Source organism: Capricornis sumatraensis, chromosome 3 (assembly GCF_032405125.1).
Source record: "Capricornis sumatraensis isolate serow.1 chromosome 3, serow.2, whole genome shotgun sequence".
NCBI lineage: Eukaryota > Metazoa > Chordata > Mammalia > Artiodactyla > Bovidae > Capricornis > Capricornis sumatraensis.
Genome location: NC_091071.1, coordinates 5,632,414 through 5,650,502, shown reverse-complemented (window position 1 = coordinate 5,650,502; position 18,089 = coordinate 5,632,414). Strand labels below are relative to the sequence as shown.

Below are 18,089 nucleotides of genomic sequence, written 5' to 3'. Positions count from 1 at the left end.
CTATGGACAGAGGAGCCTGGTAGTGTATAGTCCATGGGGTTGCAAAGAATTGGACACATTTTAGCAACTAAACATCTTCTCAACTACACCATATAAAGTTCCTTCATGTCTCTCTTAACTGATCCTTGTGAAAACTCTGTGAGATAAACAGTGTTGGGGTTATTTAATTCCAACTTGACAGGCTGGAGAAGAGTCCTGCCCAAGCAGTTAAACTATGAATCCAGAACACAGAGCCAGAACTTGGGATTCTAAATTCTGCCTGTCTGCTTAGATTCAAGGGGCCTTCTGAAATAACTCTGCAGGTTGTGTTATCTTCCTGTGGGATAAATTTTTCCTTCCACATTTCCCATCATGCTCCCACTCTTGTTCCAAATGCTACAAAGCCAGTTGTGACCACAAAGATGATATGATGAAGGAAGATGATACTTCCTTCTACCCATGACTATGTTGGGTATTCACTGAACTTCTGGTGTCAGATATTAGGGGGTGTTGCAGATGGTTCAGACATGCCACTATCAGAATCATTTGGGTTTCCAGAAGAGCAGAAAGTGATGAAAAGGAGTAAAAAAGGAATCAAAGAAGAGAGGGAAATATCAGACAATCATATAGAAGGGAATTAATGAAACAAGAAGTGTGAGATGAAGGGAAAAAACAAGTGTCCTGGGGTACATTGCAGAAGAAAGGCAAAGCACTGGCCTCTCCTCATTGCTTCAGTGACTACCTAACAAGTTTTGCTTGACTCTATGCTGGCCTCACCCAGGTGATTCTTTTTTTCTAAAAAATTAATTTATTTATTATAATTAGAGGCTAATCACTTTACAATATTGTGGTTTTTTTTTTTTTTTGCCATACATTGACATGAAGCAGCCACAAGTGTACATGTGTCCCCCTGTCCCGACCCCCCTCCTACCTCCCTCCTGGTGATTCTCTTCTTAAACCACCGACAGAGCCTGCTAATACATGGATCTTGTAACATTCCTCTGTGGTTCAAATCCTTACAACCACCTTCATCATCCCCAAGATAAAATCTTAGTGCCTCAGGGTAGAATCTCAAGACTCTTCTTCATCTGGCTAAGAGTGGCTTTTTCAACTTGTCTTGACCCATCTCGTCATGCATTTGGCCAGAGGGAGAACAGGAGAGAGGGCATTTCAGGCTGTGAGAACGGCTGATCTTATCCATCATTTTCATTGTTGAGTGTGCTTCTCATTTCACACAGGGTCTAAATCAAGCCAACTTTTTACTGCTATTAATAATAAGGAAATGATTGAATCCCAGACCCAACTAGGGACCCTCTTCTTGCAAGGTCAATGTTTCACCCTGGTCTGGTCAACAGGGCTGGCCAGTGCGCAGGGCCTCTGGAAAAAGCCACTGGGCTTTGCAGGCAACATAGTGACCTATCTTATACTTGATAGGGTACATCACTGGGATTTGAAAATTTTAGTTAAGGTAAAATTCATATGACACAAAATCAACCATTTTAAAGTGAACAATTCAGTGTCACCACATTCACAAAGTTGTGCTACCAACAGCTCTATCTTGTTCCAAAATATTTCCATTATACCACAGTAAAATTTGTGCCCATTAAACACTTTCTCCCCACTCTCTCCTCTCCCTAGGCCCTGATAACCAGCAATGTAAATTCTCTCTTCATAGATTTGTCTACTTCTGATGTTTCACGTAAATGGATGCAGGTAATATGTGGCCTTTTGTGTCTGGATTCTTTCATTCAGGTTTTCAAGGTTCATTCCTCTTACACCGTGCATTCAGTACTTCGCTCTTTCAATGGCTGAATACTATTCTATTTGTGGATGAAAAAATTAATGGTCCATCTGAGAAAGAAACAGAAAATTTTCTTTGAGCCAATCTGAGAATTATAACCCAAGAGACAATCTTTCAGAAAGTTCTGAGGACTGTTCTGAACATTTGAGGTCAAAGCAAAGTTAGTTAAGTTTTTGAGTGAAAAGGTTGTGTATCAAATGACATATTGACAGTTTACACGACCCAGATCTGCACCCTTACAAGATGAAAGGGATTGTTGTCTCTAGGGAGTCATCTTGCTGGCACCAGAGAAACTGCTCTTGACATGAAGCAGGCATTCTTATGTCTTCTAAGAGGGCTGATTAATGCATGTGCACGAGGTACCCTAAAGGAGAGGGTGGCCCAAATGTAGAGAAGGAATTTTATGTATGAAAATTTTTTCTTTTTTTGTTGTTGTCAACCTTTTTTGTTCAACCCTTTTATTAAAAAAAATTGGGATATAGTTGCTTTATAATATTATGTTTAGCATAGGGAGCTCAGCTTGGTGCTCTGCGGTGATCTAGATGGGTGGGATGGGGGGGTGAGTGGGAGGGAGGCCCAAGAGGGAGGGGATATAGTATACAAATAGCTAGTTCACTTCACTCTACAGCCAAAGCTAACACAACATTGTAAAGCAACTATACTCCAATTAAAAAAAATTTTTTTTGTTTTGCCTTAAAAAGAAGTTTGTATCATTCTGTATGGATACACAACAATTTCTTTATCCATTCATCCACTGATTTTGTTTCCACCCTTTTGCTTTGGGGAATAGCACTGCAATGGATATGAAGATACATGTATTTGAGAAACTGTTTTCAGTTCTCTTAGACATCTATCCAAAAGCGCAATTCTTGAGTCATGTGGTAATTCTATGCCAACCTTGCAGAGGAGCTGCCAAACATTTTCCATGATGGCTGTACCACTTTACAATCCCACCAGCATGAACGAGCCATCCAATTTGTACACATTCTCACCAATACTTGCTTTTTACCTTTTTTATTTATAACCATCGTAGCGCTTGTGATGCAACAAGATTTCTGAAACTTTGATTTTCTGTAACTAAAATAAAAAATCCAAATGGTTAAGAATCTATAAGAATTTGCCAGAGATTGTTGTTGTTCAGTTGCTCAGTCATGTCCAACTCTTTGTGACCCCATGGACTGCAGCACGCCAGGCTCCCCTGGCCTTCACCATTTCCTAGAGTTTGCTCAAACTCACGTCCATTGAGCTTTCCCTTCTGCCCTACTCAGGTCCCCGCATCCCTTTACTTGAGATCGCTCTCTCAGTATTTGTGCCAGAACCCCTGTATCAGGTTCTGCTTTTAAGGAACCCAACCTAAGACAGAGACTGAGTCCAAGCCAATGTGTGTACAGTGACATTCAGCTGAGGGACATAGAGGTGTTGAAATTCAGCGCAAAGTCTTTGGTCTAAGCAATGCAAAGACCACATTTACCCAAAGCCACTTGTCCTCATTTGCCCAAAGCCGCCGATGAGTCTAGACTCAGTCCTGGACAGTGCTGGGATTTTAAACTTAGGAGCTCCAGCTTCAGAGGCACCCATCTCTCAGTCAGAGTGTGGTGCTGCCTCCTTATAAGAAAGCCAGACAAAGAAGACCAGGGTGAGAGATGGAGAGAGCTATGTAAGCCAAAAGGCGCCCTTGTGACCACGAGCCTCAACAAATAATCACAAACCTATGGAAGAGTCTGTTGAAAGATCTATTTTTCTTATTCATCTCAGAGCAAATTGCCAACCTGACAATTCATACCCCCGTATCACCCACAAACAACATCTCCTATGTGACCACAATACGACCTACAAGTCCGGAGGTTAATGCACATCACTACCAGCTAAACTCAGAGTCCCCAGACCCCCACCTGCCCAAACATGTCCTTGTAGCAGGACCCAGCTCCTGAGCTACATTAGGATGTCACCTCTGTAGTCTCCTTCATCTGCAACGTGTTCAGTCCATCTCTGGTTTTCATGATGTCGCCTCTTTCAAAGATTCCAAACCAGTTACAAACCAGGAGGAGAATGCTCCCCTACTTGGGTTTGTCTGACTCTTCAGATTTCCTGCCTCCTTGGCAGGATTATCACACAGGTGAAGTGAGTTCTCACTGTGTCCCATCAGGTGAAGCGCCAGCTATTTATCCCATTCCTGATGCTGCTGTCTGATCCCTTGATGAAAGGGGTGTCTGCCAGATTTCTCTGCTCTGATGCTCCCCTTTCCCTCTATAATTAGTGGGCATTTGGAGCAGCAGTACTTTGAAGCTGCGAGTTTCCTCATGAAATTGCAATATATATATATATATATATTCATACATACATATACATATGTACATACACAGTCCCCTCAGCTTGGCTCAGTGTCCTTTCAGCACGTCCCCCTCAGTGTTTACTTTTCCCTGCTTTCTAGCCCAAGACGGTCCATCATCATCACATACTTTCCCAACCCCGGAATCAGCCTTTTCTCTAAGGATCCCTGGTTCATTTCAGTGGAAAACGATATTTATAATCCAAGGTCTGGGCACAAGGTGTGCTTATGGCTCAGAAGGTGTCTCTGTTTCCAGCACACATTAGTGAAAAGCAGTAGGTATTCTGTGTTTCGTAGTTGCACGAAAATGAACACATACCGACTTGTCTATATCTGTAGCCATCTGTATGGAAAAGCAGGTATTTACCTGATAATTCAGTTTCAATCCCTGACCAACAGGGTTTCTTCTAGTTTCTCCACCTCTGAACCAGTGACTCCTTCTCCGACAGTGAGAATGCTGGCCTCCAACATCTTTCATATGTATTACTTGATCAATCCTTCGCTATGACCCCAATCCATGATCCATCTCTTTCCACTCATGCTGCCCCCTCACCCTACAGGCCACCCCCACAAGTGAGCATTTTGGGTTCCCTCACCCGTGCCCGGCTACCATCCCTGTGGACACCCTCCCCTCCCTACTCGGTCTCTGACTTGGAGCCACTGTCCTCCTCTCTGGCTCCACCCTGACATGTGAGGCTGCCCACCTTCTGTGGCCCACCTTCAGGTTTAGGACTGGATTGTCCAGGAAGAGATGGCAGGCAGGGGAAGGAGAGGGGAGGGAAGGGGCAGGAAAGGGAAAGGAAGGGCTGTGTGCAGCTTCTGACCCCACTGAAACTGACCAGTGTGTGTAGCCTTTCTCCCCAGTCAACCATCTTTTAATTCATGTCTACTGTGTTAAGATGGTTGGGGGTTGAGGGTGGAATACAAAGAGGTACGGAAAATATGTGCTCCAAAAAAAGGTAGATTTAAACTAAAAGGGTTGATTTAAAAGGTAGATTTCTAAACACTGGGCAAAGTCGTAGTCAATTAACTCTTACCTATTTAATATGTTAAGACGGAGTTTTGAAAATGGCCCCGCCCACCAGCAATTATGATGGTCAAAAAGTATTTGGTCACTGCATCCCCAGACTGAGCTGTACACTTTCACCCTAACGTGCACAAAGGCATCAGGTAATACTCTTGTAAACAGATGCTTAATGTCTTGCTCAATATGTTTTATTTAGCATATTCAAAATAAAATTTGTGATAGAAATATCATTCCAGTCACCATTTTAATTCTTATTTTCATTAAAGTCTGTCGATAAGATTGTTGAGAAATCTTCATTCTGACCAGTGCTCAGGAGGAGTAGATGGTACTAACTGGGGTGGATGGAGCGTGTGTCCTATGAGAACCCATGAAGTTGAGTGGCACTTACTAATCACCTCCTTTGTATGGCACATAGTATATAATGATCCAGGTAGGCAGTGAGAAAGCTGAATGATTATGCAGAATCCCTGCTCACCATCAAGTACAGCAGGTGAAGTCCATCTTCATTTATTGGTTTTATCAAAGCAGATCACATCTCTGGTATTCTGAGATGCAGCTTCCTTCAAAATCAAAGTGAAAATCCTTAGAGAAAGTCAGGTTCCACTTGTGGTCCCAGGCCTCTGGGCACAACCTTTAGAATAACAGGTTGTTCTGGCTGCGTAAGTCCTTGAGTATATAATTTCAGGGGGATCTGCAACAGTTAAACAAGCACATGAGAACCGATTAATGAAGCCCTGCTAACAAACAAAAAAAAAAAGCAAAGTTGACAAGAAACTGCTTTACAAATATCGGGCATGACTTAGCGACAAAAACAACAACAACAAAGCTTTTAGCATGATATATATTGGATTATTTTAAACTACAGTTCTATATGTTTAGTAGATACAAGGGCAGATAAGGGGACAGCTAAGCTGTCTGTATTTCCTTAAATGAATTTTAATAGTTTACATCTTCGAGAGAGTTGGTTTATTTAACATATTTATAAAACATGTGGGAAGAAAGTTGCTCACAGTATTCCCTTATCATGTCCTATCAGAATTTAACTTCCACTTTTATTGAGATATAATTGATTTATAGCAGTGCATATATTTAAAGTATACAGCATAATTATTTATTTATATAGGTCATAAAATTGTTACCATGGTAAGTTTCGTTAACACTCATCATCTCATATAGAAAGAAAAGAAAAAGAAATAAAAATGTTGTTTCCCCTGTGAGAGAAGTCTTAGGATGCACTCACTTACATCATACAGAAATGGTAACAACAGTCACTGTGCTTTGCACGACAGCCCTGCTGCTGCTGCTGCTGCTAAGTCACGTAAGTCATGTCTGACTCTGAGCGACCCCATAGACGGCAGCCCACCAGGCTCCGCCATCCCTGGGATTCTCCAGGCAAGAACACTGGAGTGGGTTGCCATTTCCTTCTCCAATGCATGAAAGTGAAAAGGGAAAGTGAAGTCGCTCAGTCGTGTCCGACTCTTAGCGACCCCATGGACTGCAGCCTACCAGGCTCCTCCATCCATGGGATTTTCCAGGCAAGAGTAATGGAGAGGGGTGCCATTGCCTTCTCCGATGACAGCTCTAGTACTCATTTATAACTGAAAGTTTGTACCTTTTGACCACCTTCATTCAGTTTTGCTTGTCTATCTTTGATTCTTTATATTTATTCTGAGCTATGTCAAGAGGGATAGTGATAACATTCATCCCTCATTCATTCCACAAAATACCTGTTTGAGCACCTATTCTGTATCAGGCTTGATACAAAGTCAGGTTGGCCTGTGTTTTTCTTGATTTAAATTTTAAGTAAAAATACTGAGTATTTAAAATGTACCAGATTCTTAGGCATTATGGCAAAATTTTTCCATCAATTTTACTATGCAAGCAGTGGCTGAGACGTGCTGTGAGAAGAGCCTGTCTAAGTTCTGGTGGGGAAGAGCATCACTGAAAAGTCACGATGAAAAGTCACTGCTCTCATGACTGTGCACACACTTCCATCCAGTGAATTTGAAGCCAAATTTAAAGTCTTTCTTGCGCTCACTGCATGGTGTGCAGTCCTGCCCCACTAGCTGCATTGACTCCAGATGACCTTCATAGCTGGGTCTTCATGGAGCTGCTGATTTAGCCCTCCAGTGATGATTGGCAAGTAAAGGGTTCAGGTGACTCCAAACAGATGCTCTGGCTGATAGAACAAGTTATCTTTTGAACTGCTAACATGCCTAGATATATAGAGATCCATCAGTTAAAAAGCAACTCCCAATAAAATGTTATGAATGCAGAAAGTGAATTGCTGACCTGTGTTTCTTTACAAGGTATGAAGGAGAAGTTCTGAAGGATTCTGACGAGAGCGAGTTTTATGTTCATGAAAGCGAACCTCATGCCAAGGCAGTTTCGGGGTCCAGTTCCAAAAGGCAGGTAGACGTAAGGATTTATGCTGTCCTTGTTCTTCTTACTGAACCTGGATCCGCAACAGTAGACGAAACAAGTGAATGAAACAGAAAATCCAGAAGAGCTGCAGGTCTGAGGTTTTAACTTAACTCTTGGACCAGTAGCATAAAGAGTTTTCTGTGGGCTGGTGACTGAATACTGCTGTGGAGAGAAAGATGAGTTCCACTGTCTGGACCCTACAGAAGCTTTCACTCCTGTTGAGTTGAGGTAATGGTTATTTAAAGGAAATGTATCCTTAAACTCTAAATTTACGTTCAGGGTGGTGACATGTTCACTGTCTGAAAGGCAGTTAGGAAATGAATGTGACTGAAGGAAGCATGGGTTCCCATCTCCAAGCACACTTACGTCACTCATGTGCTCATGGGGGAAGGAAGCAGGAGACACATCTCTGAGGATTTAAATTGTTATATTTCAACTGCTTTCCGTCTTTTCCCTTCCAATCTCCATGTGTCATTGTCTCTCTGCCTCTCTCTGCCACACACAAAATGCTTAGGTCAGTAGAGTTATGTCAGCATGTGATGCCAGGCTACTCTAGGTAATCACTGATTTCTTTGTCTATCTGTTCCACTAGCCTATAAATTCCTTGATGGTTAGATCTCTGTTTTATAAAAATTTGACTCCTCAGTATTTTAATATGTCAAGGAAAAATGTATATTTGGGGAAAGTGATAATAGCATTGTGGTTACATATATTTAAAAGAGTCCTTATTTTAAAAAACATTATGTAATATTTACAGACAATGTGACAAAATAATAAGGAGATAGAAGGGCAGCGGTGTCATGTGAATGGTGCAAACATGGGTTGATGCTTCTTAAGCAGGGAAGAGACCCATACAGATATACATTGTACAGCAGAAACTAACACAACTAGCAATATACTGCAGTAAAAATGTATCTCATAGGCTTGGGCCTATAGAACATATTTGTATATGTTTCAAAAACACCCATACTTGTATATGTTTGTAAAATTCTCCATAATAGGCCTTTGTAAATATTTGGTTTCCCACTTCGTGGCCCAGTCCCTGACATACACAGGTAAGCACTAATCTCTGCTTGACGGCTGAATGAATGAAAGGGAAGTACAGTGAGTGGTCTCTGGTTTTAGTTTCCTGATGCTGCAGGAGGGGGAGCTGCTGAGCTTGAGGGAGAAACAGCATCCCTGGTCCAGAACAGAGGACTCGGTGGACTCTGACTCTTCTATCAACAAGTATTGTGTGTCACCGCTATGGTAGAACTTGGACATCAGGGCAAACAAGACCACCTGTGGCCATCAGGGTGAAATGAAATGCCAACCCATAGTCAGGGTGAAATGAAAGTCCGGATCCCAGCCAGTGCCCGAAAAGTTCATTCCAAACCTTGATCCCTGCACACTAAATGGGAGAGAATCAACTCTAACCAGAGTTCAAGCTGTGCCCAAACCAGACCTTTGCTCTTAATTCCTGAAAAGGATACTCAACAGCTCTCCAAGGAGGAAGTCTAGACGTCTAGAGACCAGAGGACTTCTCTTTGGAAAGTCACCAAAGACTGAGACAGAAGGGAGCTGGCCCAGGCCTGCAGCCAAGACAGAACCAGGGCCCCTGGGAGCTCCTCCATCCTCAGCGAGGCTGCTTGAGCCACAGGGATGAGACCGCTGGTCTCCAGCCTGTGCTCCCACAGTAATAAGAGGAAACAGCAGCCAGTGTCTAAAAATAAGGAATGTGGGAACATGTCTGAATTCAGAGGGCTAGGAGAGAATAGAAAGGCTTAAAGGAAATAAAAAGCCTATACACCTGAAATAAGACAGTAGTAAGCTGGATGGCATCAGCAACTTGGACAAGAGTTTGGGTGAACTCCAGGAGGTGGTGGGGATGGACAGGGAGGCCTGGCGTGCTGCAATTCATGGGGTTGCAAAGAGTCAGACACGACTGAGTGACTGAACTGAATTGAACTGAACTGAACTGAAGGTAACTTATGGAATATGCATACAAACATATGTACATAGAATATTGTTTATAGTTTATTGTTAAATAAATAAAGCCATTTAGAACTAATATATAAGAATACCACCCAAAGCTTCAGAAATCTATATATGCATAGAAAACTGTCCACAAGGACATACATTATTAATGAGGCCTATCTTACTGTGTTAGGAATAAAGACAGCCAATAATTTTCTTTTTTCTAATCTAGTTTGAATAATTCAACTCAAACAATGAACACAGTTAAAGAGAAAAATCTTTTAAACAATAAAAAGATATACAAGAAAATGGTTGCCTGGTTACCCATTTGACACCTATAATAAGAGCTGTCAAAACATGCAAGCACCAAAAAGGATGAGGGTGGGTGTCTCTTCTCCAGGGTCTTGTACCTTTCGGGACGGAACTCCTTAGGCTCCGGCCAGAACTCTGGGTTGTTGTGAAGCACGAAGAGTGGCACCATCACTGTTGTCCCTTTGGGAATGGACACCCCGTGGATTTCTACATCCTTCTTACAGAGCCTCTCAAGTCTCCCAGCAATTGGAAACATTCTCAGAGTTTCATTCACCACCATGTCAAGATACTCCATCTGTACCAGGGCATCATAGGTGGGAGGGGCCTCGGAAGAGAATGACAGATTTTGATAAATTAAGATTTTGGATCAACTTTCAACTCCATTGATGTAGTCCTATTGAAATGTTAGGTGCTCCAGGGAATAATTTAAATCGATCAAGGACATTTATGGACATTTTAGTATCTATCATGTCCTTTGACCTCTCAAGGGCCCATTGAGATGTAGAATTGTGAGGACTTGGAAGATGTTGGGACAGTGCCCTAACCAGGGCTTGAAGTCCTGCACATTGTCATGCAGTGTATTTCTTTCTCAGGAGAACAAAAGTGAGCAATAGACTAAAACCCTTACTCTTAAGTGAAATAGGCCAAAATCACTGTTTCTTTTTGAAAGTGAGGCCACGTGTAAGTACCAAGGAAACACAATGTGTGAAAGAGCAAATCCCCTATTCAACATGAAGGTTCTCAGTTGAAGCCTCCTGACTGCTCATTCTTTTCATTATATGTATACAGTTTGGAAATACTACATTAAATGAAAAGTCTATAAATAATTTGGGGAGAAACGAATTCCTTTCTAAACCAAATCCGCAAGTGAAGAATAAGACAGAGTGCTACCAGCAACACAGTTTCAGTTCTAGAGGAAGTTACAAGAGAATCAGAACCCACAACTCCACCCTCTGTTGCTGCAAGAGTCCTCTATTGTCCCTGTAGGTGTGACCAGAAGGTTTGAAGGTCTAAATAAGCCACTCCAGCCCCAGGGGCCAGCTCTCCTCATACCACAAAGAACTCCAGTTTTTGCAGATATCTGAGACTAGTGAGGCTGGTATGTGGCTGTCACATGGGGTTATATTTAAGGGGCAACATTGTGGAGGATAAGAGTGGCTGAAGAGCCAACACCCCAGATCACAGCTTGACTTGATCACCACCAGGTACACGACTAGTGTCTGGAAGTATTTCATCTCCCTGTAGCTCAGGTATCTCATACGTTACATGGAGACAGATGGAGCTGACCCTCCAGAGGGCTGTGTGGCAGAGACACTCACTGCTCATCCAGCATCCATGTAGTCCCCGTATTTCCCAGGCCATCTGAAGTTATGGGAAACCAACTTTGCCAATGGGCTGTGAACTGAGGTGGTTATGTCAGTTCAGAGACAAAATATTTGAAAAGTCAGTGAGCAACTCTCAGGTTTCTATTCCCCAGATAAAAAGAATGTTTCAGATAAGGCATTTACAAGAAGGTGGAGCCTCATCCTGTATCCCCAAGTGACTCTGTGGAGCAAAACTGTGTACTCATTCTTCCACTAACAATCCATGTTGGATGTGTAGATGTGGGTTAAAAGTAAACCTTTGCTATGAAAGCCCCTGAGATTTTTAGGCTAATCTGTTACTGAGGCATAACCTAGACTCTCCTAAGACTAATTTTATGAAGGTTAGATTCATTCATAAATGGAAAGTGTTTAGATAGACATGGATAGTAAGAAGTAAATATTAGCCAATAGTGGTATTGTTATTATAAGTATTATTATAAAAAGAGGAGAACACAATGCTTTAACTACTCTCTGTCTCTTAGTGACTTTTTCATCTTATCGCACCAAAATAATCCCAAAATAAGATTTGCCAGAGAAGACACAGCATCTGTAATTTCGGTAGGCGCGACTATCTATCCTTATCTTGTATCTAACTCTGTGATTCCCTCCCATTCTCATTCAGGTTGCTCAGGTGGCTCACCTTGAATTAGTGGAAAGCTGGCTAGTGTGATGTGAGCAGCCTGTTTGAAAGTCACCCACAAGACTGGGCTTCTTGATCTTGACACCTACCATTGCCCTGAGCTGCAGACATGTGGAATACGAGACATGTGTAGACCGTGTGTGGAGCTGAGTCAGCCCAGCTAGTTAGCCATGGCCAGCCTAGATCAGCCAACACCCAGGCCACAGCAAGTCCAGCCGTAGTGGCAAAGAATCTGCCTGCCATGCAAGAGCCGCAGGAGACACAGGATCGATGCTTGGGTTGGGAAGATCCCCTGGAGGAGGTCTTGGCAACCCACTCCAGTATTCTTGCCTGGAGAATCCCATGGAGAGAGGAGCCTGGCGGGCTACAGTCCACAGGGTTGCAAAGAGTCAGACATGACTGAAGCAACTTAGCATGCAGCATGCCTGCATGCAGACACTAGAGCAATAGATGTTCACTGTTAGATGCCACCAAGATTCTGTGATTTTTTAACGTGGCATGCAGTAATATGTGATATGCCAATACCAGCATTTTTTTCACGGTACCTACATTCCTGTGTGTGCAATGCATTATCTATGTTTCCCCTTTGTTTTGTACACCTGGATCCTTCTTAAATAGCACAGGTAAAAGATCTGAGGTGTATGCTTTCTGCAAGTATGTTCAAGAAGCAGCAAGAAGGCATTTTTGCTAAGGCTTCACCTTCCCCCTCTCTCTGCAGGTATCATCACTCACCTTATTGGGGAAAGTCGCATCAATCTCCTCCTGCAGCTTCTGCTGGACATCAGGGTGAGTGGCCAATTCATATATAATGAAGGAAAGAGAAGTGCTAGTGGTCTCATAGCCACCAAAAATAAAGATAGTAGTTTGGGCCACGAGTTCTACATCAGACAGAGCTAAAAGGAGACAAGAGACATTTTATAGTATATAAAACACATCAATATAAAACATCACAGTTTAGATGATGAGAAATCAAATGAAACTGCCAAATGCACATGGGGAAAATTTAAAAGCAATTAGAGTCAAACTGGGAGTGTTTTGTATTCTCAGTCTTCCAAGGGAGGGGAAATACGTATACCTATGGCCGATTCACGTTGCTGTATGGCAGAACCCAACAATATTGTAAAAAAATTACTGTTTATAATGCCAGGACATGGAAGCAACCTAGATGTCCATCAGCAGATGAATGGATAAGGAAGCTGTGCTACATATACACAATGGCGTATCACTCAGCCATTAAAAAGAATACATTTGAATCAGTTCTAATGAGATGGATGAAACTGGAGCCAATTATACAGAGTGAAGTAAGCCAGAAAGAAAAACACCAATGCAGTATACTAACACATATATATGGAATTTAGAAAGATGGTAATGATAACCCTGTATGCGAGACAGCAAAAGAGACAAAGATGTATAGAATGGACTTTTGGACTCTGAGAGAGAGGGAGAGGGTGGGATGATTTGGGAGAATGGCACTGAAACATGTATACTATCATGTAAGAAACAAATCGCCAGTCTATGTTCAATACAGGATACAGGATGCTTGGGGCTGGTGCACAGAGATGATTCAGAGAGACGATATGGGGTGGGAGGTGGGAGAGGGGTTCAGGATTGGGAACTCATGTACACCCGTGGTGTATTCATGTCAATGTATGGCAAAACCAATACAGTATTGTAAAGTAAAATAAAGTAAAAATAAAAATTAAAAAAAAGAAAGAGACATGTGTACCCCATTGTTCATTGCAGCACTGTTTATAATATCCAGGACATGGAAGCAACCTAGATGTCCATCAGCAGATGAATGGATAAGAAAGCTGTGGTACATATACACAATGGAGTATTACTCAGCCATTAAAAAGAATACATTTGAATCAGTTCTTTCTTTTAAAAAATATAAATGTATTTATTGTAATTGGAGGTTAATTACTTTATAATATTGTATTGGTTTTGCCATACATCAATATGAATCAACGAGGTGGATGAAACTGGAGCCTATTATACAGAGTGAAGTAAGCCAGAAAGAAAAACACCAATACAGTATAAGTAAGTAAGTGAAGTCACTCAGTTGTGTCCAACTCTTTGCGACACCATGGACTGTAGCCCACCAGGCTTCTCTGTTCATGGGATTCTCCAGGCAAGAATCCTGTAGTGGGTTGCCACTTCCTTCTCCAGGGGATCTTCCCGACCCAGGGATCGAACCCGGGTCTCCCGTATTGCAGACAGACACCTTAACCTCTGAGCCACCAGGGAAGCCCAATACAGTATACTAACGCATATATAGGGAATTTAGAAAGGTGGTAATGATAACCCTGTATACGAGACAGCAAAAGAGACACAGATGTACAGAACAGTCTTTTGGACTCTATGGGAGAGGGTGAGGGTGGGGATGATTTGGGGGAATGGCATGGAAACATGTATAATATAATATAAGAAACGAATCGCCAGTCCAGGTTCGATACAGGATCCTTGGGGCTGGTGCACTGGGATGACCTGGAGGGATGGTACGGGGAGGGAGGTGGGAGGGGGGTTCAGGATGGGGAACACGTGTACGCCTGTGGTGGATTCATGTTGATGTGTGGCAGAACCAATACTATATTGTAAAGTAAAAAAAAAAAGAAAAAAGAAAGAAAGAAGAGGCAAAGAAAGAGAAGGAAACTGAGTTGCAGGTAAAAGGAAAACATTGATGCTGCCTCAATTCAGTTTGTGGAGGGTGCTGGCTATTCCAGCATGCATCTCCTATAGTCTATTAATAATAAAACCACATTGAAAAGTTAAAAAAAAAATAAAGGGAACCAGCTGTTTTTTGAAAAAACAGCTGATTCCAGAGCTACTCAGGGGTAAGAGAAACCTGGATTGTCTTACATCAGAAAGTGAAGAAGTTCTTAGAAAAAGATAATTTAAAGGACAGTGGAAACTCTGTATGTACTGATGGTGCATCCTTATACATTTGTCAAAACCCATGGAATGTGTAATACTAAGAATGAACCCTAAGGTCAACTATACACTTTGGATGATAATGATGTATTAATGTAGGTTCATTGAGTCTAACAAATGCACAACTCTGGTGTGGTCTTTTGATAGTGGGGGGAAGATTGTGTGTAGTTGGGGCAGGATGTATATTGGAAATCTCTATACTTTGCACTCAATTTTCTTATAAAACTAACTATTCTAAAAATAGTCCATTAAAAAAGAGATTTAAAATGAAGCAAGGAGAAAAGAAAAAAGAATATAAGATCCTACTTGAAAAAGCTCCAGTGGACAAACCAGAAAGAATTTGAGAATCAGAATAAGTGATGTAAGACAGTACATGAGATCATGCTCTATATATACAAATGAACAAGTAAGCCAGCAAGAGAGAACGGAGAGCTTCCCTACAAAAGAACATCAACTGATGAATACGGAAAAATGATGGGATCAGAAAGTCATCATGTTGTACCTATCATGGTAACAATGGTTTCAGCCAGAAACCATCCATGAGTGATAAAATAAGTAGGTGACAATTTGAAGGGAAACAGTGTATTTCCAGTCTCAAAGGCTTCTCTCACAAGTCATTTATTAATTACAAAAGGGAAAAAATAATCTCTAGAGTAGAGTAAGCTCCATACAACCTTAACCAAGAGTTCCAAGTTAAGGGCACCAACAGTGGGGCAATATGGATCTGAAGCAGCCTGAGAATCGGTATTAGAACAAAGCTCCCCAGAGGTTCAGCGGTAGGCGATCCACTGACCATGACTCACTTCCGGGCCTGACATCCTTGCTATACTTGCCCTTTCGAGCTCTGAACAAAGTTGTGCCTGAAAACTTCCAGGAAGTGCCACAGTCTACTTTCTGCACAAGTGTCTTTCTTCAATTTGGCAGAAATACTCACATGCTTGGAAAACTTCCTGCACATTTTGAGAACCGCACCCTACCTATGTGCCTTCCCATGGTGGCCCCTGTGAAGCTCTCCATGGTTACCTTTATGGGTGTCAATTTCTTTGGAATTCTGAGAGTTAATCATTAGCTGAAGTAAATCCACTCGATTCTGGAAACAGAAAGAGAAATCAATTTTAGAAATTACTTGCGAAGATAGAAATAAATCAGGAGTGTATATTTAACTTCTTTCCTGAAAATATGGCCCCTTAGAGAGCAAGAGTCTAACTAATATTGCCTGAGTCCCCAGTGAACACAACCACCCACCTACAAATCTTAGAGACCATGATGCTTCCCTGAGAGAAACCCAGCCATCACGTCCAACTGGTTTTTTGTCCTCATCTCTCTGATCTTTGGTTTCTTTGACTTTTGAAACAGCTTCTTTTTTTAAAATATAAATTTATTTATTTAATCACTTTACAATATTGAGGGAGAGGGTGGGATGATTTGAAACAGCTTCTTAACCAGATAGTTATCTGCTGTCTCTCCTGTCACACCTGTTTGCTCAGGAACAGGTCCATGACTTCAATCCTTTTTTCCCCTTCAACTTTAACTCTTAATGAATGGACACACAAATCAACTCCCTCACATTGCATAGGTCACCAGCAGATTTTGCAGAAGCATCTACAAACTCTTGACCCTCCCAGGACTCTACACATTCTTCAGTGGCATCCTATAAGCAGCCCATCTCTCCTAACCTGCAGACAACTTTGTGCTGGCCTCACGGCCTCATGAAGGCCAAATTGGGTTAACCCACTTGCGGCTTCCTTGGCCAGAGAAGACGCCTGCTTGCTTCAGACTATGACAGGGCTCAACTTTTTAAAAGACTGCAATGTATCAGGCATCTGATGGAGTCTTTCATCAGACAACCTATAAAATTTGAGGCTTGGCATTGAAGTAATTCTTTACCAAGCTAATATTTGGTGAAATATCAGTAAAATTATTTTTAATCAGTAACTCTTGTCCCTCATATACTAATTAGCATGCTTTTCACTGTATTTAAACTGCTCTCTGGTCATACTCTCATTTTCTTCCCCATCCTTTTCCTCTTCCATTGCCCCCCAAATTGATAGAACCATCCTATTCTATACTCCATAGTTTTCTACCTATCTTTTAAAAATGCAAAGATGCATATAAGTCAGATGTATACAGCTCAAAAAATTATCAAAAAGTGAACACCCACTCGTAACCACCACCAGACTTTACCGTTTGTTTATCTGTGAGGCGACTTTCTTTAATCTTCTTTACAGATTTTGTGAAAAAGTCCACAGTACTTTTTGGAAACATAGTAATGTTTAATAGTTCAAAAACTGGGTTGAGAAATGGAAATAATACTGCAGGGAATAAGATAAAAGGAAGCTCAGTGAAAATGCAACTTTTACTTTGCTTTTAGCCAATATAGTTCACCTTTAGCAAATATACTTTGCTCTATCAATCAAAAGGGCGAAACTACCAGGATACTCCACCATGGGCCATTGCCTCTAGACCTTTGCTCAGACTTCCAAGTCAGTGACTGATCAAGGCCAAGTCCACATCTAGGGACCATCACTATAGTCGCGAGATCAGCGGTTCCCTCTGCATCCTTGGACTGATCAAAGAACAGGATTACATTCCGGCACCTCATGGCCTTCAATTCTTGGACTAGCATCTCTTTGGATAAGCCAGACCAAAATCTGTTACTTCAATTAATTGTGAAGTTTAAAGAAAAATAGTCATGATCAAAATAATACAGTATGTGTTTTTCTACCACAATGGAATAGAATTAGAAATCAATAATGGAAAGACAATTAAGAGATACACAAATAGGTGGAAATTAAATAACACACTTCTAAATAACCAATGGGTTGTAGAAGACATAAAAAGGGCAATCAAAAATTACTTTTAAATGACTGAAAATGAAGACACACTATATCAAATCTGATGGGATGTACCAAAAGCAGTATTCAGGGAGATGTTTGTGGCTGTATGTTTAGATATTAAAAGAACAAAGATCCTACATCAAGAACCTAAATTTCCACCTTTACGCTCTGAAAGGAGAAGCACAAACAACACTTAAAGTAAGTAGAAGGCAGAAAATGGTAAAGAGAAGTGAAGAAACTGTAATGGGTAGGAGATAAAAACAGTGGAGAAAATCAGTGAAACCAAAAGTTGATGCTTTGAAAGATTTTTTTAGCTAGACTGGCCAAGAAAAAAGAGAAAATACTCAAATTGCTAGCATCAAAAATAAAAGAAGGGAGATTACAAATGACATTTTAAAAAGTACAGAGACTATAAAGAAATCTTTGTATACTCAATATCTTATAATAACCTATACTGGAGAAGGACTTGGAAAAGAATATGTGTGTATA

General features: G+C 41.4%; 2 protein-coding genes across 4 annotated transcripts in view; one reads left to right on the top strand and one right to left on the bottom strand.

Annotated features, from left to right (window-relative positions):
• ZNF3 (zinc finger protein 3) overlaps positions 1-18,089 on the top strand; it is a 527,297-nt gene that overhangs the window by 158,092 nt on the left and 351,116 nt on the right. The window lies entirely within an intron of this gene.
• The window catches only part of LOC138076615 (cytochrome P450 3A28), a 32,660-nt gene continuing 19,894 nt past the window's right edge, over positions 5,324-18,089 (bottom strand). For 2 of the 3 annotated variants that reach the window (XM_068968863.1, XM_068968865.1), the window contains 6 exons: positions 16,948-17,075; positions 15,787-15,853; positions 12,565-12,725; positions 9,927-10,153; positions 7,429-7,591; positions 5,324-5,827 (listed from right to left, as the gene is read on the bottom strand). In XM_068968863.1, the coding sequence (XP_068824964.1) occupies positions 5,720-5,827; positions 7,429-7,591; positions 9,927-10,153; positions 12,565-12,725; positions 15,787-15,853; positions 16,948-17,075 (854 nt within the window). In that variant the 3' untranslated portion in view covers positions 5,324-5,719. The remainder of the gene's footprint in view (positions 5,828-7,428; positions 7,592-9,926; positions 10,154-12,564; positions 12,726-15,786; positions 15,854-16,947; positions 17,076-18,089) is intronic. The other variant, XM_068968864.1, reaches the window with a different exon arrangement.